General features: G+C 42.9%; 2 protein-coding genes across 6 annotated transcripts in view; both read right to left on the bottom strand.

The window, feature by feature from the left end:
- Positions 1–5,128, bottom strand: part of KIF25 (kinesin family member 25) — a 35,845-nt gene extending 30,717 nt beyond the window's left edge. Inside the window, exons 1-2 of the mRNA XM_008499970.2 lie at positions 5,054–5,128; positions 3,860–3,925 (exon numbers count right to left, since the gene is read on the bottom strand). Coding sequence (XP_008498192.1) covers positions 3,860–3,925; positions 5,054–5,128 — 141 coding nt within the window. The remainder of the gene's footprint in view (positions 1–3,859; positions 3,926–5,053) is intronic.
- A 4,348-nt stretch (positions 5,129–9,476) lies between these two features.
- The window catches only part of AFDN (afadin, adherens junction formation factor), a 117,603-nt gene continuing 102,266 nt past the window's right edge, over positions 9,477–24,813 (bottom strand). For 2 of the 5 annotated variants that reach the window (XM_030446594.1, XM_030446597.1), the window contains exons 30-33: positions 20,772–20,906; positions 18,071–18,359; positions 13,745–13,829; positions 9,477–11,656 (exon numbers count right to left, since the gene is read on the bottom strand). In XM_030446594.1, coding sequence (XP_030302454.1) covers positions 11,512–11,656; positions 13,745–13,829; positions 18,071–18,359; positions 20,772–20,906 — 654 coding nt within the window. In that variant the 3' untranslated portion in view covers positions 9,477–11,511. Of the gene's footprint in view, positions 11,657–13,744; positions 13,830–17,844; positions 18,360–20,771; positions 20,907–24,813 lie in introns of those variants that run through there. The other 3 variants (XM_030446596.1, XM_030446598.1, XM_030446595.1) reach the window with 2 other exon arrangements.

Raw genomic sequence — 24,813 nt, 5'->3', positions numbered from 1 at the left:
ATCTTCATTTACTTTCCCCTGCAACCTGTTCCTGTCTTTAATTCCTTAACCAGCACCAATGGCTTCTTTTTTCTTTCTTTCTGGGGCACACTTGTCTCTAGCACAGACTTAGTTCTTACATTAATCAGGCCATGAATTCTGTGACTGCAGTTCCCTTTTATTTAAACTAACAGACCAATTAGACTAACAACAATAAGAAAGAACTGATTCTGCTCACATAATGGGTTTAATTTAATTCCAGTCATCTGATAATGATAGGTAAAAAAGCAAACATTCAATTGTAGGTGACAGCTGCATGATTGATACAATGTCCTGGAACTGTTGCAATAAAGATGGATTAAATTTTCCAAGAAAAGTACTTCTCTTATTTAACCAACCTTTTCATGGGGCTTTTTCACCTTCACAAAGCATGCATCTCCTATTTCTGAACGCATCCTGAGGTCCTGCACAGCTACACAGCACCACAGTGCTAATGTAAAACGTTCTTAATATAAAAAGTTCTTCCATAAAAGAAGAGAAACAGCAGGGAGAGATTATTTTAAAAGAAGTCCCTTTTTGGGTTTGTGTGTTTGCCTTTACTCAGAGAATTTTCCAGACTCAGATGCCATATTTACAAACATGCTTGACAAAAATGCATGCAAGTATTTCAGCTGAATTGCCATCCCTAATCACCTGTGAAAAGCCAAGGGTTTGCATAAGCAGCTGCAGGACTGAGGCCTGATTTCCAAACAAGTCTAAGCTGGTTAAAAACTACTTTAAACATCTAATGTGTTTTCCACCACCTGCACAGCTTTCCCCTGAGCCCCCATTTTTCTCAACACAGACAATCAAAGCAAAATGGTCAATTCTACTTTCACTGCATTTGACCTTTCATCACTTCCACTACCAAGTTTATCTGTACTGCAGAGCCTGCCTTGTTTCTGAGGTTTGCTCCATTAAAATAGCTTTAGCATTCATCAGAACTTGCAAATTTGGGATCATGCAAAAAAATTGAGTATTAAACTTTTTGTAGCCAGCTTTATTGTAAACAGAAGTGAAGCTGAACTACTTTATAGTTCTCCAAAGTGAAGCCTCAGCCCTGCAATTGGATCCCTTCTGGCAGACTTGGCTTTATCTGTGGAAGCCAACAGGAGCAAGACCTTAAGAATGGTGAAAAAAAAAACCAACAAGGGGGGGGTGCAGGCAGACAAAGAGATTTCCAAATAGGCAAAAAGAAGTTTACAGAGCAAGAATCTGATTTTTTATGTTCCATAAAAACCCTTACAAATATAGTTTTAGGGTTACAATACAGCAGGCTGCAGAAAGCAGTGGCAGTGCTGGCATTTCTCACTGCCTTTAGGCTTCAAGCAAGGGAAGGTCTCTAGCAAGAGAAAACAAATTTATTAGAGTGATGCAACTCACAGAGAAACATTGGCACTGCAAATCCTATCCTCCTGAGTCTGTCATCAGTGCTCCCTCACTGCTTCAGCCCAAACGAATCCAATTAGCTTTTACACGGTAAGAACGAGACCTCTGTTAACCCCGGAGGCCGGGGCTGTGCTTGTTGCAGCTCAATCCCTCAGCTCCAGCAGCAGAGCTGAGGGGGCGGTGACAGAGCTGAGGGATGAAGCTTTTTTCACCGCCGTGGCTGGGGAAATCCTGAGAGATCAGGTGCAGTATTGCACCACCTGAAATTAATCTGATTTATTTTAGAAGTCTCCTCAGTAGAAGCCCTTCAGTGAAGGTAAAACTACTTCCTCTCAGCTCACATTTTCAGATTGTGAACTAACCAAGGAGAAGCAAAAATCTTTTCAGCATTCTTACTGAATAGAAACATCAGTGCAAGAAGGTTGTTTACAAAGTATTTCCACACATTATCTGACGTTGTTTCTGACTGCCACACTCCTCATGTAGGTGCTCGTTTCTTCCAGCACATTTTGTGATAAGCTGAAACAGTTTTGGAAAACTTTTCATTATATTCAGGCAATTACTTCCTACATCTAATGCACCTTAATGAAAAAATAATTTGTTTCTTCTCTTTGCAAGAAATAACCAGCTGAAATACTTAAGATTTTTTTGGTAAAAATGATAAAGCACAACAAAAAGAATAGAATAATGCCCAGAATCAATTACAGTGTTCTTCTGTACACCTGGAAAACTCACTTGGGATGTACCAGCTGCTTCCAGTCAGGAAATTTAACTCATCTTAAACTGAGTTAGCTCATTTGAAAAACGTTAAACCCACTTGTATCCACAGGAGGTAAAAAAACCCCAAGGAGGGCTAAAAGCTTGCCTGAGGTCACCCAACCCTTTAATGTCTCAACCCAGAGTAAAAAGTCTTGACCAGCAAGGCCCTATCACAGCTCAAAATCACAGAGGGCTCTGGTCCATAGATCAATATTGAAAATTCTGTAAATCTCTGAAACCTCTGAATTCCTTTGAAGACCCTAAACATGATCTCAGGCTGCTCCCTGTTTCCATAGTGGTCTAGGAACAGCAGATTCCTCTGTACAAGGATATAAGGAAGCCAGGGCAGTCAGTTTGTTGCTGTGTGCTCTGTGACTGACTTCTGCAGCAGCTCCTTGCCTTTCCTCGGAGAGTGTAACACCAGCACTATGAATCATAGAATCCTAGAATTGGCTGGGTTGGAAGGGACCTCAGAGCTCATCAAGTCCAACCCTTGATCCACTCCCGCTGCAGTTCCCAGCCCATGGCACTCAGTGCCACATCCAGGCTCTTTGGAAAGATCTCCAGACACGGAGAATCCACTACTTCCCTGGGCAGCCCATTCCAATGCCTGATCACCCTCTCCAGAAAGAAATTCTTTCTCATCTCCAACCTAAACCTCCCCTGGCACAACTTGAGACCTTTTGTGCCCTCTTGTCTTGCTGAGAGTTGCCTGGGAAAAGAGCCCAACCCCCCCCTGGCTCCAACCTCCTTTCAGGGAGTTGCAGAGAGTGATGAGGTCTCCCCTGAGCCTCCTCTTCTCCAGCCTCAACACCCCCAGCTCCCTCAGCCCTGCCTCACAGCACTTGTGTTGGATCCCTTCACAGCCTCCTTGCTCTTCTCTGCACCTGCTCCAGCACCTCAAGCTCCTTCCTGAACTTCCTGAGGGGCCCAGAACTGGACACAGGACTCAAGCTGTGGCCTCCCCAGAGCTGAGCACAGCGGCAGAATCCCTTCCCTGGACCTGCTGGCCACGCTGTTCCTGAGCCAGCCCAGGATGCCATTGGCCTTCTTGGCCACCTGGGCACACTGCTGGCTCATGGTCACCTTCCTGTCAATCCAGACTCCCAGGTCCCTCTCTGTCTGGCTGCTCTCCAACCACTCTGTGCCCAGCCTGGAGCTCCCCATGGGGTTGTTGTGGCCAAAGTGCAGGACCCGGCACTTGGAATGTTGAACCTCATTCCGTTGGGATCAGCCCAACTCTCCAGTCTGTCCAGGTCCCTCAAGACCTGGGTAAATCTGCTCACCATGAAATGTCTTTTCTGAAGTCTATGAACAGTCCTTTTTAAAGGGTAATTTCTAAAGAAGTATTCCTTCAAAATCTACCTTTGTCTTTTAGGCAAAAAAAAAATCTTCCCTACAAGCAAAAAGCAATATTCCCCATGTAATGCTTGCAGAGTCATGCCCTCAGCTCACTTGCACAAAGTGAAACCAGTGGCAGTTCTTTAAATGTATTTCAAAATCAAGTGACTTAATCAGGCTGTTGTTATTGCTGAGTAAAAAAAAAAGAGACAAGATGAGCCATAATCCCCTCATAGATTTCCCTAACAGATTAAAAGTGCAAAACTTGAAAAGAAGAATGCATACTGCAGTGTCTTTGTTTTTTCTCCCTGTTTTCATAGGAATCCTTTTAGGAAAAACAAACAAGAGTTACCTCTGCAAGTTTTAGATGAAGAGCAGCATTTTCAGTTTCCAGCACAACTATTCTTTCTTCTTTGGTCTAAGGAAAAAACAAAATAAAAAATAAGTACAACTAAACAACCAAAACAAACAAACAAAGCCACAAAAAAACCCTCCAACCACAAAAGTAAAAATGAAGTAGAGGTCTGATGAATGTTATTTCATTACAGGGGTTTTATCATATTCTTGTTTCTCTGCCTTCCAGAATCAAAGGAGTTCATACCCCCAGCTCCTCAGCACAATATTTGTCTGCAAGCACATAAAAATTATAATAAACTATTAACACTCCATGGTTACCTCTAGTTTCTGTCACTCTGCCTGCTTAGATGGAAATGCATGCATACAAAATTTTAACTTTTTCTTTATAAACCCATTTCCTGATGTTTTCCAGGCAGGTAGAGAAATGCTATTTTATTTATTTATAAGTAACCACATAAATTTCCATCAGCTGGACTGTCAAGAGTATTTCCACTGGTGTGGTATTAAGACTGTTCCTCTGCACAGGTGCTGCTGAAGGCTTGTCCTGCCTGGCAGCCCTGAAACCCCCTCATAACATCATTGCCACGGTTGGAAAACACCTCTAAAGTCACTGAGTCCAACCATCAACCCAGGAAAACCCATCCTGTCCTGAAGTGCCTCATCCTGGTGGGTTTTTCTGGACTCCTCCAGGGCTGGTGACTCCACCACCTCCCTAGGCAGCCTCTTCCAGCACCTGACTGCTCTTTCAGGGAAGAAATTCATCCTAATATCTCATCTACACCTCCTCTGCTGCAACTTGAGGCCATTCCCTCTTATCCTGTCATTATTTAGCAAGGAGAAGAGGCCAAACCCCCCCCCCCCATACAACCTCCTTTCAGGTTGCTGTAGGGAGATGCAATGTCTCCCCTCAGCCTCCTCCAAACTAAACATTCCCAAATCCTTTTCTCCTCATGTTGCACTATTTAGGATTCTCGTTTAACTTTTGTACCTAGAAATTTAATTCTGACAGGGGAAGGGAAGAGAGAGGGAAGGTAAAAGGGGAGGAAAAGGGGAGGAAAAGGGGAGGGAACCGGAGGGAAGGGGAGGGTCGTCCACAGGCCCCTCCCCACCGCCATCCCGGGGTTCGGAGCGGGCTGATCCTTCTCCCCACCGCCCTCCCCGTCCCTCCCAGGTCCCTTTTCCTCCTCACTCGCAGCCTCTGCTCCAGCTGCCGGAGCCGCTGGGCCCACACGGAACCCGGGTCGAGCCCACGGCGCGGCCGCATCCTCCCTCCCTCCCGCTCCGCCGCCTCAGCCTCCTCCCTGAGAGGGATTTAAATAGACCAATCAGAAGCGCAGCTGCTGCTGCCATGGGGACAGGGCCCGCCTTCTGCCCCTCCCGCCAGCTGCGATTGGCTGAAAGAGCACCACAGCTATTGAGTGGCAGTGATACTCACCAATCGTCGCTCAGGGTGGGTAGAGGGGCGTGGCCTCTGAGCCCTGTCAGGACGCCTCAGCCCGCAACGGCTGAAGGGCAGCGCAGTCGTGGTGATGAGGGGGGGGAAACGCTGTAATGAGGGCTGGGGGCCGGCAAGAAAGGAAAAATAATCCCAGAGGCCGAGGATTAGGGCTTAGGGAAAGAAGGGAAGCCTGGAGCTCCCGCGGCTGTTGAAAAAAGTCCTCAAAGGTTTCACCTCAGCGCCTCCAGTTCCCTCAGGTGCGCCTTTGGGTGCACGGCCCATAGCAACAGGTGAGGAGGAGGAGGAGGAGGGCAGGGACAGGAGCTACTGTATTGGCTTAAAGGTTTTAATATTTTTTTTCCCTCCCTGAGCAGTTGGGTCTAAGGCTGCAAAAGCCACGAAGAAGATTAAGGGATAGGAACATCTGCTCCAGACGGGCTGCTGGAGGCTGGCCAGAAAGGCTGAGGAGGAGCCCATCAATGTCTTACTACCTGAGGGGAGAGAAGACAGACCCAAACTGTCCTCCCTGCTGCCCAGGAACAGGACAAGAGGACAACAAGCATAAATTGAGATTTATTTTTTTTCCTGCAGTGTGAGGGCCATCAAACACTGGCACAGGCTGCCCAGAGCAGCTGTGGAGTTTCCATCCTGGTAAAACCCACCTGGACACAGCCCTGACCTTGCTTTGCCCCTGAGGTAAATGGTGCCCAGAGCTCCAGCTCCAACTATTCCCACTCACCAGACTTAGGAGATGAGCCTGCAGGGCCAGCTGGTAAGAGGATGCCCAAGATGGGAATTCTTCATTCAGGCTATGGCTGAGGGGCTTATATCAAGGTTTTCAAAGCCAATATGTGACCTACATTAGCAATGCTCCTTACTGCTCTACTGCATTGCACTGACAAATTAACATTATTTTGAAAGCAGCCTGAAATACCACCTGGCTACTAAGATATGCCAGATACAAACATGTCAGTTTCTTGCAGGGGGGAAGTAACACTATTATACTATTTTTGCAACACAGGGTTTTGTATTTTGGGTTTTTTTCCTTGTTTTTTTTTTTAAAAAAACCTGAAGCCAACCTCATAATTACAGAGGAATCCAGTAAAACAGCACTCTCAAGTTACTGTCTACTGAACTATCATGTTGGCAGCAGAAAAAAAGAGAAAAAACCCACAGTGAATCTTGCCTTGCTTGGCACCAGCGGGACAGCCATCCTTTACAGAGAAACCCAGCTCCTCTTTCTCTCTCACAAACCACTCCTCTTGCAACTTCCTTCACTAACTCCAGCCTCAGGTTGTTTTTTGTTAAAAAAAGACCAAACCAACACAACAACAACAACAAAATCAGCAAAACTGACTGGAAGTTTCCTTGCAGTTTGTCCTTGCAGCTGGCTTAGAATTGGTAGAAAAAGGAAAACTGACAAATGGATTTAGGCTAAAAAAATTAAATAAAGAAATTCCAAAGTACTGCAGCAACGAGGGGGATGTTACAAGATGTTGGCACTAAGAAAGGCAGACAGGATTTTCAGCTATTTTGGAGAGAACAGTTTAGTAGCTTGGGGGGGTTGTGACTCACAACTCTGAGCTGTGATTTTCACATACAATGTTTATGCAGCAGCCATCAACCCCAAAAAATACTATTTCCCAGCATAACTCAGGATCCTCTCTGAAGTGGAATGGTTCATCTCTTCTATGAATGAGATTAAGGTTTTATTTTCTGCAGTTTATAACACTTTAAGACTTAGTTTCTTATCACTGACTTTAAACTGGTCACCTAAACCCGAGCATCCCTGAACTACTCCTCTTTTAGGCATTCCTCTGTGCACACCTGCAAGTTGGATAGGACTGAAAAATCACTTACCTGCATAAAACCCAAACCAAACCACAATATGATGGGTGCCTCACCATGACAGCAGCAATTTTCTTTTGGGGAGAAACTCCCTGATGGGCAGGGAACAAACCAGCCTGTCAGTATGGATTAGGCAAGGGAAAAAAAATGCAAAATACAACTTTTTTTCCTGGGGTGCTGCAAGTCAGCGTGGCCAGCAGGTCCAGGGAAGGGATTCTGTCCCTGTGCTCAGCTCTGGGGAGGCCACAGCTTGAGTCCTGTGTCCAGTTCTGGGCCCCTCAGGAAGTTCAGGAAGGAGCTTGAGGTGCTGGAGCAGGTCCAGAGAAGAGCAAGGAGGCTGTGAAGGGATCCAGCACAAGTGCTGTGAGGAAGGGCTGAGGGAGCTGGGGGTGTTGAGGCTGGAGAAGAGGAGGCTCAGGGGAGACCTCATCACTCTCTCCAACTCCCTGAAAGGAGGTTGGAGCCAGGGGGGGGTTGGGCTCTTTTCCCAGGCAACTCTCAGCAAGACAAGAGGGCACAAAAGGTCTCAAGTTGTGCCAGGGGAGGTTTAGGTTGGAGATGAGAAAGAATTTCTTTCTGGAGAGGGTGATCAGGCATTGGAATGGGCTGCCCAGGGAAGTAGTGGATTCTCCGTGTCTGGAGATCTTTCCAAAGAGCCTGGATGTGGCACTGAGTGCCATGGGCTGGGAACTGCAGCGGGAGTGGATCAAGGGTTGGACTTGATGATCTCTGAGGTCCCTTCCAACCCAGCCACTTCTAGGATTCTAAGGCTCTACACCAGCACACCTTTCTACACAGATCTCTGCTTTGAGGAATTTTGGGTTTTTTTTCCCCAGAAAAACCAAACCAAAACCTGTCTTCAGAGCCCTCCTTATTACAGGTCCTTCTGGGGAAGCCATAAAATGTGGATTTAGGCAATTTCATCAACTTTATTTCATGAATTTGGGCATCATGGAGGAGTATCAATCTCAAGATACTACCAGGTAGCTGTGCTGACTATTTCTGCTCCATTTCACATGAACTCCAGCAGTGGAACCTACAAGCCAAGATCACAGCTTTGCCATTCTGACAGGAGTCATCCATTCCAACACTCCCAAATCCAGTAACAAGAAACAAAATGGGTAGAAAAGCAATTTTAAAAAAAATGTTCAATTCTTGTTGGCAAATAGAGACTTATTTTTTTTTATATGGTTACTATTCCTGGTGATTTACTATACATTTTACTTATTTTTATTTATTTTGGTTACTATGCCTGGTGATTTGCTATACATTGTATTTATTTTTAGTTTTTTTTGGTTACTATGCCTGGTGATTTGCTATACATTGTACTTATTTTTAGTTTTTTTTGGTTACTATGCCTGGTGATTTGCTATACATTGTACTTATTTTTAGTTATTTTGGTTACTATTCCTGGTGATTTACTATACATTTCACTTATTTCTAGTTATTTTGATTACTATTCCTGGTGAAGCTCATTTTTACCCTTCTTTTTGTTAGGATTTCTCACATTACCTGACCAAAGACCAAGAACCAGCCTTGTTTCTTCTGCCACTTGTGTACTTTGGACAAACAGCAACCTGTATGATCAGGTACCCAAGTTTGTTATCCCAGTAAGCAGGACACACATCATGAATTTTGTCTATTTCCTCATTCCCCTGCCTTTTCCTCAACTGTAGCACAACCAGGGCACAGCAACAGTGGAAAAGTGATTTATGGGGATGATGAAGGGAGAACTTGAGGGGTATTTGTAATAAATTCTCTAGTGGGAGCAGCAGACCTGGCTGCACACAAATGAAATCTCAGAGTCAGCCAAATGAAATGTTTTTTAAGAGATCTGACAACAAGTTCTCCTCTCTTTGTGTTCAAAATAAAGAAATCAAACGATTTTTTATCACCACTTTCTCAAAAGGAGCTGCATCCTGGGCTCCTCTTTGCTCTTTAAAATACATCTTTGCCCTTCAGGATGCAGAGTATGACTGTTCTGGATAACTGGCATCCCCAATATTTACTCTTTCTTTAGCAGAATCTTTCTTTAAAAATCACTTTAGTTCCTTTCTGTGAAAAATCACTTCTTTCAGCTCACAGATCCTGAACAACATTAGGCCAAGAAGTTTTCCTTCCTCATCAGTCTTTGCTCAGTCTCCATGTAACATTAGAGTTTTTACCTATTCCTGATGAGATACAGCTTGGATTTAACACTAATTAATATTATTTGCTTGGAATTATATACTAAAAGGTAAGGCAAAACATTAAAAAAAAGCCCTTGTTGATGGTAACACTGTGACAAACACAGCCTCAAATAAACAGTACAAAAAGACATTTAATGCAAAGTTAAATACAATACAAACTTTATTAAAAATAGGTTGCAAGTGAAATACAGTAGAAATGGGAAACTACAGCAGTTTTGATGTTTTTCATCATAATGCACAGACAAATATGAAAAGCACTTTTACACATATTCACACTTGACCCGAATGCCCAATAGCGGCCAAATCCACTCCACTGAAGGTTACTGGAATTATTTTTCTTTTTGCTAAGCTTTTTTTTTTTTTGCTTTTTTTTTTTTTTTTTCAGATTCTAGCAGCAACAGTAATTCAGCCACAGCCTAAGTTGTTTTTTTATTTGTTTTTCCTTTAAGAAAAATTTGCACTGTCAGGCTGCTAGTGTCCTCAAGATAAATTGGGAGAGGCTTGCTTTTCCTGATGAACAGACACAGCAAGCATGCAGATCCTTCATTAACACTTTGAAGCAGTTTCATCTTCTACTTCATACAGAACAGGTGAAAGGGTAAAAGCACACTTTCAAATAAGAAACCTGAAATATGTAAAAAATATTTACACTCCAATTTTCATCAACTTGCATTTATTTATCATACAACTCTTATTAAAAGTGATTTCTTTCCTAAGGCAGTGAAAGTCTACCCCTTTGTATTTGGAAGTGTGCACAAGTCCCTAAATATATATTTATAAGAGAACAATATGATACAGGAAAAAAAAAATCATCTAAAGCCAGTAAAGGGCTTTGTCAAATAGAAAATTTGTTTGGAATCACAATATATATTGTCTTAACATCACACAATGAGAAAAACTCTGATGAGGTCCTTATTCCCACCATCACCAGCCACACAGACGTAGCTGAAGGAATAGTGGGAGGAAAAAAAAAAAAAAAAGATTAACAATTTAAAATTAAATAAGGCTATTACAGTGTGAAAAAATAGCTTGAACTGCCAAAAAACTTTTGGGTACAAGAGTAAGAGGATGTCAGTAAGACCAGCCAGGAGCAGGGATGGTTCACTGCCCACAGTCAACCACCTCCCAAACATTCCCACTCCCAGCCAGCACTACTGGATCTGATGCTTCAGACTTTTTCTCTCCATATAGGCTTTTTTCTCTAATACATCAGTTTACTTCTCCATAGGAAAAAAAACACCCACAAAATGATACTGCTGAGCTGATGATGGCAGAATTATCAATATTTTTCCATGCCTAACAACTACTTTTCTCAGTAAACATCCACATCTGCTCTGCTGCCTTGCCACGTGGCAACCTTTTGGTCCCAACTGATGGAGGGCCACTGGTACAGCCTCCTATCTATTGCTCATGTAGTTTTTAACAAAACCATCACCCAAAGGTTTCATCTCCACATTTCTGAAAGTCTGAAGCACCTGGAGTGGGGATGCATCACCACACAGACCTTTCCATACCTACAGATCAATCCTTATGCAACCATTTCAGACCCAACAAATGCACAGGACTAGCAAGGTTTTTATTCCCAGGTTCTAGCTACAGAATGTGTAATTCCAGTTATTCTAAGTCACAGTAAGGTCTGTATTGATATGCTGACCATTGTCTGAACACCACACAGTATATCAAACTATCATATAAAGTCTTATTTAAAGTGACCCAGATATTGGGCCTAAACAACCCAAAATACCAATTTCTAGTGCACAGTTGAGGCAGTTCAAGCTATTCTCACTCTCTCTGCTCAGCAGCTAAAACAAAAGTGTGTCTGTAAAACACCAGGAAACAGAACTTATCTTTGACAAGTGCTACTTAGTCTGGTGCACAAGAACTTAAACCCCAAAACAGAAAGAAAGAAAAAAAAAAAAAGTTACCTTCACGTGATTCATATCTTTAAAATTTTACAGTGCTTTCATTGGATAAGCCACAAGCTCCTGGCAAAGCAATCAGTTTTCTTGCTATTGCAACATCTCTAAATCTCAGTTAACAGTCTCAGACAGAGAGGAATCAAAGTTGCTCCTTTCAGAAAACATTCATTTTCTGTTCATTAGTAGTGTGCCCCCCATCTCAGTCCCTCAAGGTTAGAGATCTTCTGTTACATCTGATAAGGTGCTTTAAATCTTATTTTGTGTTCAACTCGTTTTCCAGTTCCATTAATTTCCTGGAAGCTTTTACTTTATTGGACACATCCTGACCCTGGGAAAAAAGTCGTTGGCGTTCCCTGAACGTCAAGTTTTCTGGTGCTCCAGGTAGATCTGTATCTTGACTGGAAAGGGGGAAGAAAAAACAAAAAGAAATAATATAATATATTATATAATAATATATTAGTATAATAAATATATATATATATAAATATATATATATATATATATATTTATAATAAATCTTATTTACAATATCTTTAAATACAGTAATTTTTAGTGACATGGACAGACAAGTTTTTTTACTACAGGATTTTGCATTTAATGTTCTGCAAGGTGCTCTGTCTGTGCTAGCACAGCACTGCTGGGATGGCTAAAGCAGCACTAAGTCTTTCTGGGGCAGCTCTAGGAAAAAAAGCACTTGAATACAAAGCCTTCATCTCTTGGGAAACAAAATTCTTAATGCTGAGGTGTGCTGTAGCAGCTGCACCCCCTCTGTGTTTTATTCCACGCTGGCAAAGCAGCCAATTGCAATCACTGCCTAAACTCTTGCACTTAACCCTTGGAGCAAATAATTTTTTTGTGTTATTTCTGACCACCACAGTGAAGATCTCAAACCACTCTTAGCTGTAACAATACTTTCCATATGTGATTAGCTCTGATAGAATAAAGCTTTAATATATATTTCAGTCTCCTGATCAGATGAGGTTTCACTTTTAGCTCCAAGAGGCTGCTCTGAAGGCTTCCCTAAAACATCACCCACATTTTAAAATGCAGGAACTGGACTAACAGCTTCTCCAGAACCTCAGCCAAGCCCACTCACATCTTCAGCATGCTGCACAGTCAAGTTTGCCTCTTGCATTGAAGACACAGCCCCTGTTATGCTTATTTCAAATTTGCTAAGAATCCCACTTGAGAAGAACTACTCAGATTCAGCAACACACCTAGAACAGCTGAAGTAATGAATTTATGAAATTATTAATTAAAAGTATCATTTTTTCACTAAGTTTATTTAGCACTGAAATTTGCTCATGTGGAGCAGCACTTCAGATCGACTTAAAACCTGAAGAACTTAGGGATAACCCAAGATAATCTAAGAGTCAAATCATAGAATCAATCATAGAATCATAGAATCCCAGGGGTTGGAAGGGACCTCGAAAGATCATCTAGTCCAACCCCCCTGCCAGAGCAGGGCCACCTAGAGTACATCACATAGGAACGTGTCCAGGCGGGTTTGAATGTCTCCAGTGAAGGAGACTCCACGACCCCCCTGGGCAGCCTGTTCCAGGGCTCTGTCACCCTTACAGGAAAAAAATTTTTCCGGATATTCAACTTGAACCTCTATGCTCCAATTTTACACCCATTACCCCTTGTCCTATCACTGGTCACCACTGAGAAGAGCCTAACTCCATCTCCCTGACACTCACCCCTTACATATTTGAACACATTGATGAGGTCACCCCTCAGTCTCCTTTTCTCCAAACTAAAGAGACCCAGCTCCCTCAGCCTTTCCTCATAAGGGAGATGTTCCACTCCCTTAATCATCTTAGTAGCTCTGCGCTGGACTCTTTCAAGCACTTCCCTGTTCTTCTTGAACTGAGGGGCCCAGAACTGGACACAATACTCCAGGTGCGGCCTCACCAATGCAGAATAGAGGGGGAGGAGAACCTCTCTTGACCTACTAACCACACCCTTTCTAATGCACCCCAGGATGCCATTGGCCTTCTTGGCCACAAGGGCACATTGCTGGCTCATGGTCATCTTCTTGTCAACCAGGACCCCCAGGTCTCTTTCACCTACACTGCTCTCCAGCAGGTCAGCCCCCAACCTAGACTGGGACATCGTGTTGTTCTTCCCCAAATGCAAAACTCTACACTTCCCCTTGTTGAATTTCATCATGTTTCTCCCTGCCCAACTCTCCAGCCTGTTTAAGTCTCTCTGAATGGCAGCACAGCCTTCTGGTGTGTCAGCCACTCCTCCCAGCTTAGTGTCATCAGCAAACTTGCTGAGGGTACATTCTATACCCTCATCCAAGTCGTTGATGAAGATATTGAACAACACCGGTCCCAGTACCGACCCCTGAGGGACTCCACTAGTCACACACCTCCAACCAGAACTCCTGACTAGCACACAGCCATACTACAACAACAGAAAATACTGCAGGATTTAGCCAAGCCAGGTGCTTAAAAGTCAGTGGACTTCTGCAATTTCACCTTTTAGATCTTTTGTCTCTTGGATCCCGATAAACTTCATGGGCCCCAACAGCTGCTCCTGTTGATCCAGTGTATGAGTTTATTCCTTGTGCAAAAGAAAAAGTAAGTTGAAGGACAGCAGTTACAAGGCAAAAGTTTTATATTCTATTCTTCAAAAAGGTGCAGTGCTTCTTACAAGAAATAACCTCCAATTAAACTCAGAAATAAATTGTTAGAGCATCAATCTGACCCGCAAAATATTAAAAACCAATAGGACTGAATTCCACCTCTTCCCCTGAAAAAACAGCTGCTCTTGTTTTACTCCTGATTTTGAGTCAGGACACACTGCAATTAGCATTCAGCAGCAGCAATCACATTGGGGTCCCTATCTTGTTAGGGCTCACTGCAAGGCAGACATCAGAAACTTTGTTCAAGAAGAACTGATGGAAAGAGCAACACGCTTCATTATCCTGTAAACAAGCTCCACAGGAAATAAGTTAAGTGCAGCTGCTCTATTTATGAAGCTACAAGTCAGCTAAGATCAGTCTATGCCATCTTTGCAATTTCAGCAGCCAGAATTTTGGCTGTTAGACTGATGAAGTAAAGTGGATATCACTCAGAAAACATCCCTTTCCTCCCTACCCCCCAGCTGTAAATTTTCAAGCAAGTATTTTGCAGCACTGCACCTTTAATTTAAGTTGATACAACACACAGGATTTACACATTATATTAAATTCTTCCTAAAGGCCACAAGACAAAACCACTTTCATTTCCCATCAAAAAATTTAGTAATTCAATCTATTATTTGAAGACCATGTTCTCTTAATAACTGCCAAGACAACGCTAAGAATAAGCATCAGCACAATATTCAGATTTGTATCAGGCAGTTCTGGTCTCAGTAATTGCAGGTGTTATGTCTTGTGAGCCTTCTTTGGCACAGAAGGAAAAGTTTCCTTCTTCCACTGGTGGAACAGAACTTCTCATAAATATTAAACAAGACACATGAGGCTGGAAACACACATGCAAATTTTAGAAAGCATGTTGCAGGCTGCATTTTTTTTTTTTTCCATCCAAAATTCACAGCAAACCAAATCATGCCAGGGATGTGAAGGAATTCTTCTTTCAGACATGAATTCAGGGTCACCTTCCCTACCCTGAGAAGCCTGGCTTCATCTCAAAGAGATGCTCAGGCTCCCAAACCACATCCTGGGGTTCCCCTGTCCACATTGCTTCAGGACAGAAGTTTTTGCTTTTCACCCCAGTGGTCTTGGAGAGGTCCAGTGGAAGAAGGAATGAGAGAAAAAACTGCAGAAGCATGGTTTACTAGAGTTAACACTCAGAACAGGAAATAAATAAAAAAAAAGGAGCTGTAGAGGAGATAATGTCAGAGAGTCAGAGATGGGAGATGGCAAACTGCACACAGTGAGCTCTGCATTTTGTGCAAAGGCTTTGTACGTTACGCAGGCAGTCTTCAGAGAAGCTTGAGCAACCAGGTGAAGTTAACCTGTTCTCATGGCTACTTCAAAAAATTATGAATAAGAGTATTGAGAATTAGTTGTATGGTTTATGAATTGGTTATTAAAGTGAGCATCATGCTACCCATAATTCCTTAAGTGTTACCAAACCCTACACAGAACTTGGTAGATTGCCTTCTTGATTTGTCTTTTTTTTTTCCAGGCAAAAAAAAAAAAATATCACTGAACATTTCTCCTTCCTGAGATTCATTTTGCCATTAGAATTACCAGAAGCAGGACTGGGAAATGCAAATTCATATGTAGCAGTATTCTGGGTTGTGGGATGATGGGAGGCAGGAAGAGTGGTGGTGACAGCAAGTGACTGATGGTTCTGGAGTTATAATTGCATTACCTGTACAGACTTCAAAATGCCAAATAAGGAAAGGAAAGAAGGAAGGGCCTTTATGTTCTGTGATGGAAGGTGTTTTATACTCTAGTTAAGTTAGTTTCAAGTAAGAATTTTCAGAAAAAAAGTCCTTTGGAAACAAAAAATCTGACTACTTAGAGTACAAAAGCTTCATGTCAGAAGCCCACCATAGCAGAGTAGTCCTAAGAGCAAGCTTGGCAAACATAGTCCTAGCTATTTAAAGAGAATCCTTTCTGCCTGTTCCTCTCTGTCTGTAATCTTATTGCAACTCATTAATCCTCTGTGATAAAAGAAGCTTCAAAGCCAGAGCCTTTCTGATATAAACCTGTGATTTGGGGTCCCTGGCTGTGGGTTTCTCAGCAGGCTGACATGGTAGGCAGGCAGGCATAATGGAATTAATTACATCATGGTAGCACACAGCAGGCAGTGTAAAGTCTAAGTAGAGAAGCTAAAACCTTTCCTCACCTTCCTTCAAGATTTGGAACCCATGACAGACAGGAGCAATGGATGGACCTGCAGGATCCATAGGAACTACTGCATCACAGGCAACACCAGGGCAAGTAAATACTTGTGGGGTTTCTTTTTCTCTTGAATATCAGTGTGGATACTTTTTATGCCACCTGGGTGCTGTACTGACCCAAAAGAGTGAAACTAAGCATCAGCTCTTACCAGCTGGGCAGTAATGATAACTAAGCTCAATACCATCCCTTCAGTGCTATTAAAACTCCAAAACACTGTGCAGAGCTCCTCTTGGGCACTGGAAAATTTGCCCTGCAAAGGAAAGGATGCCTTGCTGGAAAATGATGCCTTGAGCCTCATCTGAAATGGATGCAGAGAGGAAGCTCAGAGTATCCTGTACCTGTGTGGCCTCACCTACATCTTAAATTAGATTCACACCCTGCTGCAACTGGATCAGAAGTGCTTCTGAGAAATGGAAACAATTCAGAGGCTCGTGTACTCCTTATGACCTGGGCACATCACACCTCTGGCTAAAGAAAGGGATTCTCATCGTTCACTCAGTGGCCAAAAAGGTGATCAGGAATATTCCCTATCTGAAGGCTTCCACACTTGTCACCGAGACCTGAATTCAGTAACCATGTTAGTCATTGACACTCCTCCTGGCTGTCTCAGGTGACTTGCTGCCCTGCTTTTTAGGATGATTTAATCAGCTGGAGTTGGTTCTCAACCAGCAGAAGTGAGAAGAATGAGTGAGGGGAATGTCATGGCCACCATTCCCTCAGAAGAATATAGCAGAAAACAAATGCCAAGGAAGCACTGGCAAATGCTATTTAGGACAAAATCTTGCATTAATAAACAGCAAATTCATTAGAGAGAGAGCTCCACAGACACATACTCAAAGAGTAAAGTATGTAAGCTTCCTCCTGTGCAGCAGCAGTATAAAGAAACTTAGCATGGAGCCTTGGATTGAGTTAGTTTGGAATTCATGACTACAGCTGAAACTAGTACTCTGCACGGGAAAAGTTACACCAGCAGCAAGAGCTCTACTTGAATTTAAAACTCCAGAGTTCCAGAAGCAAATGAGCAAAGAAATAAGGGGTGTAGAAAAAGAGGGAAGGAGCAAGACAAAAACATTAATGAGAAATTTAGATTTTTTGTCTCTCTGCAAGAAAACTGAGCTGTAAAGAACCAGAAGGCAAGAGATGATAAAACACAGAAACTAATTGCATGTCCTTTGTCTCTGTGCTTGCACACTTAAGAACTATGACTATAAGGCAATTTTTAAAGCCATTTGCACACACTATTGAGAGAGAGAACCCTGATACCAATAATGATGCAGAGATAAGCTCTGTCCATGAACCCATTAGAAAAGGCTTCTTGTGTTGAAGAAAGGTGAACTTCCAGATGCCCCTGAGTAACCAGTGGTCAAGTCATACCAAAACAAATCACTGCAAGATACAGAGTGAAAGCCAAGACCAACAGTACTTTGATTGGTTGAGTACAGTTTCCAGATTATTTGTGATTCATTGTGTGAAAGAGGGAATTTTTGCTTTTGCAGAGTTTGGGAAAGGAACAAGAAAATTTGAGAGATCAAAATAATTAAAAATCAAAGGATTTGTATTAATATTAGGATTTAAGCTAGATCACCACAGTGGGAACAGTGATTAAGTGTGGGGGGAAAAAAAAAATCAATCAACAAAGTAAGTGATTAAAATCTGCAGCACCAGAGTTAAAAAACATAGGATAGTTCTGTTAGAGAGGACTGATTTCATGGTGTCTACCTTCAGAGCTGCTGGCAGGGATGAAACTGGGTTTGTTTGGTGGGGGTAGGGGCTGGCTTTTTTTGGCAGCCAGTACTGTTGGCATTGACTGCAGATGACTGGAATGAGTTGGAAAAGAAAGAGGCCATCTGAGCCTGGCGAGGCTGACGGGAGGGCTGCTGTGGCTTAAGGGTGGCAGGAGGAAAGTCACCATAAGATTTTCTTGTGCTGGAGTACTTATCCTGACCTGCTAGATTGGAATCCTCCTCCTCCTCATCATCATCATTGTATGCAACAAACTTGGCAGTATAAATCGTGTCAGGGGAGAGGACCTGTGTTTTGAGGTAAGAGGTGTTCGCTGAGGTGGGGAGGAGGAGCGTTAGATGCAGGGTTGGGGATGGGAGTTCATATTCCCGTGGAAGTGGAGGTCTGTACAGACCAGGCTCCTCAGGCTCCAGCAATCTCCTCTCTGCTTCATCGTGCTGCCTGCGCCTCTCAGCCTCCAGGCGACTGTAATACTCCTCTTCCTGCCTCCTCTGCAAGGAAGAGGAAACACAGTGGTCAGAGAGACAGACACCTCCACCACACCATTTTCCAGCACATCACTTTTTCAGCTCTGTTTCTGGGCAATCTAGGTGGACTCGTGGAAAAAATATTTCCTCCTACTGAAAAAGCCAAACAGGAAAGCAGACCTGGAGCATTTGATGTGGAGAGGCAAGATTTATTCTGCCTGACAGCAATAGAGGGATGGCTGCTTTTCCATCTGCAGGCCTCAGGCTTTGCTGATGAGCAAAGCCACACAGAGTCTTAGAATGGGTTGGGTTGAAGGGACCTTTAAGCCTCCTTCAGTCCCAACCCCATGGGCAGGGACACTTCCCACAGCCCCAGGGGTTGCTCCAGCCCCCATCCAACCTGGCCTGGAATGCTTCCAGGGACAGAGCTTCCACGATTTCCCTGGACAACCTCTGCCAGTGTTCTCACCACCCTCACACTAAGGCATTTATCCTAATCTCCAACCTAATTCTCCCCTCTCCAGTTTTAAACCCATTTCCCCTTGTCCTCTCACTACAAGTCCTTGTAAAAAGTCCTCCCCGATTTCCTGTAAGCTCCCTTCAGGTATTGGAAGCCTGGAGCCTGAATTCTGGGATTCTGGGAGCTGCAGATCCCAACTCCCTCATCCTGCCTTCCTAAAGAGGTGCTCAGCCCTTCTGCGCACTTTGTGGCCCAGCAGCCCCTGTGACACGGGGTTGTTGTTATTTCCAGATGTACCACTGCCTGTGGGAACTAAGGACAAGCCAGCATCCTTACTCAAAATGTAATACAGTTAATAAGGGGTAGATTTACTAAGCTGTTAAAGAATCTGTGGGAGAGGAATAACCTAAATTAGCTACCATCTTAAAAAAAAAAAAAGGACTTTGTAATTTTGCCTGCATGCTTATAAATGGAAATGAATAACAGAACCTTGGAATAGATGTCTGGGTAACAAAGCTTCTAGTATCAATAGGAAAATTATTTCATGTAGCAATCAAATTACAAGAACTTCTCAGAAACAGACATCAAATAACTTTGTTTTCTAAAAAAACTTCATAAAAAACAAATTAACCCCCCTATGCTAATGGTATTTATATGAGGCTACTGACCATTTAAAAGGCTATGGAATATTCTCCTCTATATTTTTCCTGTTTATAAGATTTTTACTGTTTTAAACTAAACACACTTAATTGTGTTCAGCTCTTGTCTAAGCCAGACTGTAAATTAACCAGGGTCTATTCAGTAGTTTGATCATGAATGGAAATGTGTATTGGGAAACTGAATGTCACCAAAGATTTTTCTCTGAACAACTTGAACTAAACCCTTTCTGGTTTTAATCCAGGGTGTTTAAAAAAAAAATGATTCCACTTATCTGCTCAAACCCTTAAGTCAGTTATCCAAAAAACAAGTAAGTTGTTCTGATCTTGTTCATCTAGAGCAAATTAATCTCTAAAATCCTCTAAAACCACCTCTGGCAGTGAAGACGTGTTGATCCCAAGTGTCATTGGAAATTAAGAAAGTCTTGGTGGTTTTCTTCTGTTGTCTTTTTTTTTTTTTAAGTTTCCTACAGTATATTTTAAAATACTTTTATTTTTAAATACTTCCTCACTTCGCACCCATCCCCAGCTGAGCTGTCTCTACTCATCAATCCATACTGCTTAAGGTAAAAGGTCTGACCAAACAAATTATTCAAGTCTTGAACACACTAAGGGTTTTCCTTAAGAAAATAATTCTCAGTCTTCCAAGATCCAATTCTCTCCCCATTAAAAGCCAATCACCATCAGGCAAATCTTCACAGTCTGAGCAGAAGCAACTGTTCTTCTCTGGGAAGAAGAGGGTCTTGAACAGGCTGAGAGTCAAAAATGAGTACTTTGCCTTCCAGTTGTGAGCTAAACTTCTCAAATTCATGCATAATGCTCTGAAAGAACCTGGAAGCTTGAATTCTTAGAATCAGTTTGGACTGCTCTTTGACCTTATCTGCTGCAATTCTGTACTTCCTCTCTACAACCAACTCCTTTCCTCCCATAATTCAAATTTAGGACAAGTTGGAGTCAGTCACCTCCACTCCACTGTACTTCCCCTCTCTCTTCTCTCTGGATCTGTATAACAATTACTACAAAACCCCAACCAAAGAGCCATTCTGGTGAAGAAGAAAAGTCAGGTTGGGGATGAAGGAAACCAGGAGGCAATTAATTTCTGCCCTAAAGGCATTAAGTTCTGCCACTTTTCCCTCACCCTACAGCACGGTTTCTGCACGACCACTCAGCTCCGGCCCCCACAAACAGGACATTTGTTTAACTATCATGATTTGCTAGTGGCTAAACCCAAGCTGATGCTTTCCACACTGCTAAGCCCACACTGAGCAATTCCTGGGAAGGTTCTAGAGCCCTGCAGAGAAGCCCTGAGCAGAGCACCACCTTTTCTTCAGCCTCTCTCCTGCTCCGCTCCTCCTCTTGCTGCCGGCGCTCTTCCTCCTGCCTGGCTCTGTCCTCCGCTTCCCGTTTCCTCATCTCTTCCAACTGCTGCTGCCGCCGGCGTTCTTCATCCTGCAACTAAAGGAACACACAGCTTGCATTTGTTTCAGCACGAGCATGGGTCAGAGGGGTTAAAAAAACCCAAACATAACAGCAATATAAAATACGGAGCCTATTTTTATCTAAAAAGAACTCAAACGCGATGCTACGGGTAAATCGGGATGATTTGGTGCTAAGAGGAGGCTGTGTTACACTGGTGTCCCTAAATTCCCCCTCCACTCCCCCTAAAAAAAGGGATAGGGGAAAAAAAGAGGGTAGGGGAAAAAAAGAAGGTAGGAGAAAAAAAGGGGTAGGGGAAAAAAAGGGGGTAGGGAGGGATAAAAAGGGAAAGGGAAGGGGGAAAAGGGAGAGGGAAGGGGGAAAAGGGAGAGGGAGGGGGAAAAGGGAGAGGGAAGGGGGAAAAGGGAGAGGGAAGGGGGAAAAGGGAGAGGAAGGGGAAAAGGGAGAGAGAAATTGATAGGGGGGAAAAAAGGAGAAGAAAAAAGGTGAAGGAGAAGGAAAAACCAAGAAAAAAGAAGGTAGAAAAGGAAAAGGTGAGAAAAGGAAAAGGTGAAAAGAGGAAAAGGTGAAAAGAGGAAAAGGTGAAAAGAGGAAAAGGTGAAAAGAGGAAAAGGTGAAAAAAAGGAAAAGGTAGAAAACGGAAAGGTAGAAAACAGAAAAAAGGCATGGGAAAACAGAAACAAGAAATAGGAGGAAAAGGAATAGGAAAAAGGGAAAAAAGGAATAGGAAAAAGGGAAAAAAGGAATAGGAAAAAGGGAAAAAAGAAATAGGAAAAAGGGAAAAAAGAAATAGGAAAAGGGATGATGCCCAAAACTACATACACAAAGCCACCAGGAGACCTTTGAAGCAGTCACATGTGAACCCCAAGCAGAAGACTGAGGGGACTCATGTCCCAGACAGGTTCAGCACCAGTCTCACAGGTACAGCAAAGGGAAATGAAATATTTGGAACCAACAGTCCAGAGCTCCAGCAGCCAATTGGTTTTTCATTTTGGATTGGTACTTAAGCACCAGAAAGTTGTGATTCCTTAGTTAAAGGGTCAATCCTTTAAAGTAACAGGCTCATTCAGCAACTCTGCAAAAATCTCCTGCTGTATCTGCAACAGATGTGTTTGGGCAAAAGCAGAGGCAAAGAAATCTGACTCCTGAGATGTAACAGCTCACACGAACCACACATGTCCAGCAGACAATATTATTTTACACATGGTTGTGATAAACACTGCAGAGATAAGAAAACTGAGGAACCATCACAACTTTTCCTGCTTCTCTGAAGCTAGCAGTATCTAAGCCCTTGACAGGCTGGAATATTCACTGGCCAAATAATATTCACAAGTAGAAATTAACTGGACTCCATGCTGGGTTATTTCTTACTGCTGAACATGTTTTAAAGTGATCCCCAAGATCTGTTCTGCTGATTGGGATCATCAGTGGATTTTGCTGTAGGTAACGTGGATGCTCCTCTCTACTCCTGGATTTATTTTTTTTTTCACATCCAGTTTCATTTACAGAGAAAAGACACAAAGCAGTAATGAGATATTAGGAGAAATTTAGTTTTAATAGGCTTTGTGACTACACTCTTGATCTAGGCACCTTTCCCTGCAATTAACTGACAGGGAATTTGCTTTAAAGCAGATTGGCATTTTTCTAATTGATTTTACAATCAATTCTTTTCTGGACTAATTTTCTAGTCATTATTTCCCCCCATTGTTCATGTAGTACTTATGAATATCTCATGTAGGACTTATGAGTATCTTATGTAGTACTTATGAGTATCTCATGGAGTACTTATGAGTACCTCATGACCTTGTACAACAGGTAACTTGGAAAACATTTCCCTTCTCCATCTTCAGCAGCTACCCAGACTAATGGCAGTGAAAACACCACATTTGAAGGGTTAAAAGCCATCATTTTTTGAGCTAAAGAACAAAATTAATTGGTTTCATTTAAGCACTAACTTGGCAAATGTATACTTGAAGTAAATTCCCTTTATTTAGGACTAAAAATCTTGACATTCTTGACTGCAAATTACACAGACACAGATCAAGCTGAGTAGCAGGGAACAAAGCAGTTAACAGACTCCCTGCTTAAGACCTCTTCTTCTCTTGCTTATTAAAAAGACATTATTTAGCACAGGAGATAATATTGCTGTCAAAAAGACAGACAGCTAGTAATTCAAATGAGTTTACAGAAAACAAGTCATTTCCTCTTAAAAAAAAAAACCAAAACCAAAACAAAACCCAGAAAAACTCCCTAACAATATCTCGATTTAGAGAAAAACTCTGACCCTGGGTGTCTGACCCCAGGTTACAACACAGATGCCTTTTTGCTTAGTAGCAAAGATAGCTACTCAAATGCACTGAAAACAAGGAAATATTTCAAAGAAAATTAAAGGGGGAGTTCTAATTTCTTCTGAGCTGGAATGAAGAAGGGAAACCTGGGCAGGGTGCCCACCTGGGAACCCTTGTCAGCATCTGAACCCTCAGGAATTGCTCAGACAACTGTGTCCAGGTCAGAGGGTAACACACACTAAACATCACACACACTTCTCTAGCTCAAATAGTGGAAAAATCCAGGGGTTTGTGCCCTATTGCCAACACAGGCTTGCAGACTGCTCCTACCTAGGAGAGGGTAAGAAAGGGAACTTTCTTCTGAGCTGCTGTATCTGAGCTCCTGATCAGGAACATTAAAATGTTGACAGGACTGGAAGGCACCTAGGAAGCCTCAGATCCCAGAAATATTAATATTTTTTTTAATACTGCTTAGAAGGTCCAGAAGTCCTTTGAATTTACACCTATTTATTTATGATAAAGCTGCATCAGGCCTGTTTGTAGCCCAGGGAATTAAAAAAGCCAAACACTAGCCAAGGAGGCAATTCCAGCATTAACTTCCAGCACCACTTCTCACCAGCTGTTTAATTAGCAGAAGAGCTCTCAGCAGTGCTCCCCTTCAGCATACAGAAACAAACACAAAGCATTCTGAATTTTTTTTCCCCCTCTAACAACTACAAAGTAATATCTTGGGCACACCAAGTTGCATCAGGTAGATTCAACTGTGCTCAGGAAGTCATGTGAACACCATGAAAATGATGAAATTAGGACAAAGAGGTATTTGCTGGGTGTAGTGTTCAACACCATCTATTTCAGAGGGAGCTTCCTTGCTTTTTTTAAAGCTACATAATAAATCCTTGACTGATTCATGCCATGGATCCATCTAATGAAGTATTCTACCTCAGACCACTGCAAACCCCTGTGCTCAGCTCTGGGGAGGCCACAGCTTGAGTCCTGTGTCCAGTTCTGGGCCCCTCAGGAAGTTCAGGAAGGAGCTTGAGGTGCTGGAGCAGGTCCAGAGAAGAGCAAGGAGGCTGTGAAGGGATCCAGCACAAGTGCTGTGAGGAAGGGCTGAGGGAGCTGGGGTTGTTGAGGCTGGAGAAGAGGAGGCTCAGGGGAGACCTCATCACTCTCTCCAACTCCCTGAAGGAGGTTGGAGCCAGGGGGGGTTGGGCTCTTTTCCCAGGCAACTCTCAGCAAGACAAGAGGGCACAAAAGGTCTCAAGTTGTGCCAGGGGAGGTTTAGGTTGGAGATGAGAAAGAATTTCTTTCTGGAGAGGGTGATCAGGCATTGGAATGGGCTGCCCAGGGAAGTAGTGGATTCTCCGTGTCTGGAGATCTTTCCAAAGAGCCTGGATGTGGCACTGAGTGCCATGGGCTGGGAACTGCAGCGGGAGTGGATCAAGGGTTGGACTTGATGATCTCTGAGCTCCCTTCCAACCCTGCCCATTCTAGGATTCTAAGAAGAGCTGCACATGAGCCCTGGCCATTTCTTCTGCTATTTCCCCAGTGCTCAGCATGATACTAGAAATACCAACTCGTACACCCAGGTGTAATCCTCTGAGTAACTGTCTGTAGGTGTGATGGCTCTGAATCTG

The sequence above is a fragment of the Calypte anna genome, chromosome 3 (assembly GCF_003957555.1).
Source record: "Calypte anna isolate BGI_N300 chromosome 3, bCalAnn1_v1.p, whole genome shotgun sequence".
In the NCBI taxonomy this organism is placed as follows: Eukaryota; Metazoa; Chordata; class Aves; order Apodiformes; family Trochilidae; genus Calypte; species Calypte anna.
This window is presented reverse-complemented; position numbering and strand designations above follow the sequence as displayed.